Below are 2,500 nucleotides of genomic sequence, written 5' to 3' on the forward strand. Positions count from 1 at the left end.
GACAGACAGAGAGTGGGGGGAGAGGGAGGGAGAGGGAGAGAGAGAGACAGAGAGAGAGAGAGAGGGGGGGAGAGAAAGGTAGAGAGTGAGGGGTAGGGAGAGAGAGAGATAGAGGGAGAGACAGGGGGTGAGAGGGAGAGATAGAGAGAATGGAGGAAGGAGAGAAAGGGAGAGGGGGAGAGAGAGACAGAGGGGGGAGAGAAAGAGAGAGGGAGAGAGAGGGGAGAGAAGGGGAGAGATGGAGTGAGAGAGAGACAGAGAGAGGGAGGGAGGAGGGAGAGAGAGAGAGAGAAGGGGAGAGAGGGGGGGGGGGGGAGAGGAAGAGAGAGGGGGGGAGAGAGGGAGAGAGGAGAGAGACACATAGAGAGGGGGTAGGGAAAGAGAGAGAGAGGGGGAGAGAGAGAGAGAGAGAGAGAGAGAGAGAGAGAGAGCTCATATGTGTGTGGGTGGGAGTGGGGGGTTGTTAACGCGCGTGCGTTAATTTCTTTTCTTTTTGTTTTCTTAAATATACTTCTTTCTTATTTTTTCTAAGTATTAATTCTTATTATTCAAGAGAGAGAGAGAGAGAGAGAGAGAGAGAGAGAGAGAGAGAGGAAGTGTGTGTATGTGTTAGTGTGTGTGTGCACAATGATGACGATGACGACGTTGATGATGTCGGTACCTCGATGATGATGATGGTGATGATGTTGACGACGACGACGTATAAAATCTTGGTTGCCCCCCCCCCCTCTCTCTCTCTCTCTCTCCTCTGTGTATGTGTGCGTGTGTGTGTGTGTGTGTGTGTGTGTGTGTGTGTGTGTGTGTGTGTGTGTACGTGTTTGTATGCGTGTGTCTGCGTGTGCGTGCGTGTTTTCTATGTGGATATATATATATATATATATATATATATATATATATATATGTGTGTGTGTGTGTGTGTGTGTGTGTGTGTGTGTGTGTGCGCGTGTGTGCGTGCGTGCGTGCGACTGTGACGCGCACAGAAAGGTGCCATCGTGCTGATCGTGGGTGGCGGGTGCCTGCTCATCATCGGTTTCCTGGGCTGCTGCGGCGCCGTCAAAGAGGTCAAGTGTCTGCTGGCCACGGTGAGTGAGAAACGGGCGACCCGGGGTTGGGGTAGGTGGGTGGGTGGGCTGGTGGCGGGGTGGCGGGTGGTGAGGTTAAGGGGTGGAGGAGGTTTTTTAAAATTTTTTATTGGGAATAGGCGAGGAAGGAGGTGGTGGTTGTTGTTGTTGTTGTTGTTGTTGTTGTTGTTGTTCTTCTTCTTCCTCCTCCTCCTCCTCCTCCTCCTCCTCTTCTTCTTCTTCTTCTTCTTCTTCTTCTTCTTCTTCTTCGTTCGTGGGCTGCAACTCCCATGTTCACTCGTATGTACACGAAGGGTTTAGACAACTCAGCTGGGCCACTGAGAGTGTCGGCATTCACGTTTGGGGTGATGTGGTGGGTAAATGTGAGCGTGATGTGATGTGATGTGATGTGATGTGATGTGATGTGGCGTGGTGCTGATGCGGTAGGGTGTGGGTGTTAATACGTTGCATGATGTGGTGTGATGTGCCGTGATGTGGTGTGGTGTTGATGTTGTTGATGTGATGTGATGTGAAGTGGCATGGTGTGATGTTAATGCGGTAAGATGTGGGTGTGATGCACTGCATGATGTGATGTGGCGTGGTGTGGTGTTTATGTTGTTGATATGTGCTATGATGTAGTCTGATGTGATGTGGTGTGATGTGATGTGGTGTGATGTGATGTGATGTGAGATATTAATGATGTTGATGTGAGTGTGTTATGCTGTGATGTGATGTGCTATGATGTGCTGTGCTGTGCTGTGATGTGATGTGCTAATATGTGATGTGCTATGATGTGCTGTGACGTGATGTGATGTGCTGTGCTGTGCTAATATGTGATGTGCTATGATGTGCTGTGACGTGACGTGATGTGCTGTGCTGTGCTATGATGTGATGTGCTATGATGTGATGTGATGTGATGTGCTGTGCTGTGCTATGATGTGCTGTGCTATGATGTGATGTGCTATGATGTGCTGTGCTGTGCTATGATGTGATGTGCTATGATGTGCTCTGCTGTGATGTGCTGTGCTGTGCTATGATGTGATGTGCTATGATGTACTGTGCTATGATGTGATGTGCTGTGATGTGATGTGCTAATATGTGATGTGCTATGATGTGATGTGATGTGCTGTGCTATGATGTGATGTGCTATGATGTGATTTGATGTACTGTGATGTGATGTGCTGCTATGATGTGATGTGCTGTGCTGTGCTATGATGTGATGTGCTATGATGTGATGTGGTGTGGTGTGCTGTGCTGTGATGTGATGTGATGTGGTGTGTGTGTGGTGTGGTGTGATGTGTGGTGTGGTGTGGTGTGGTGTGATTCGAACCAGCACGCTCAGATTCTCTCGCTTTCTAGGCGGACGCGTTGCCTCTAGGCCATCACTCCACAATGTGGATGTGCTGTGATATGATGTGATGTGATGTATTTATGAGATT

General features: G+C 49.0%; 1 protein-coding gene across 1 annotated transcript in view; it reads left to right on the forward strand.

Annotated features, from left to right (window-relative positions):
- The window catches only part of LOC143291295 (tetraspanin-8-like), a 39,713-nt gene that overhangs the window by 22,690 nt on the left and 14,523 nt on the right, over positions 1 to 2,500 (forward strand). Inside the window, exon 4 of the mRNA XM_076601144.1 lies at positions 981 to 1,082. Coding sequence (XP_076457259.1) covers positions 981 to 1,082 — 102 coding nt within the window. The remainder of the gene's footprint in view (positions 1 to 980; positions 1,083 to 2,500) is intronic.

Source organism: Babylonia areolata, chromosome 16 (assembly GCF_041734735.1).
Source record: "Babylonia areolata isolate BAREFJ2019XMU chromosome 16, ASM4173473v1, whole genome shotgun sequence".
NCBI classification, from domain to species: Eukaryota; Metazoa; Mollusca; class Gastropoda; order Neogastropoda; family Buccinidae; genus Babylonia; species Babylonia areolata.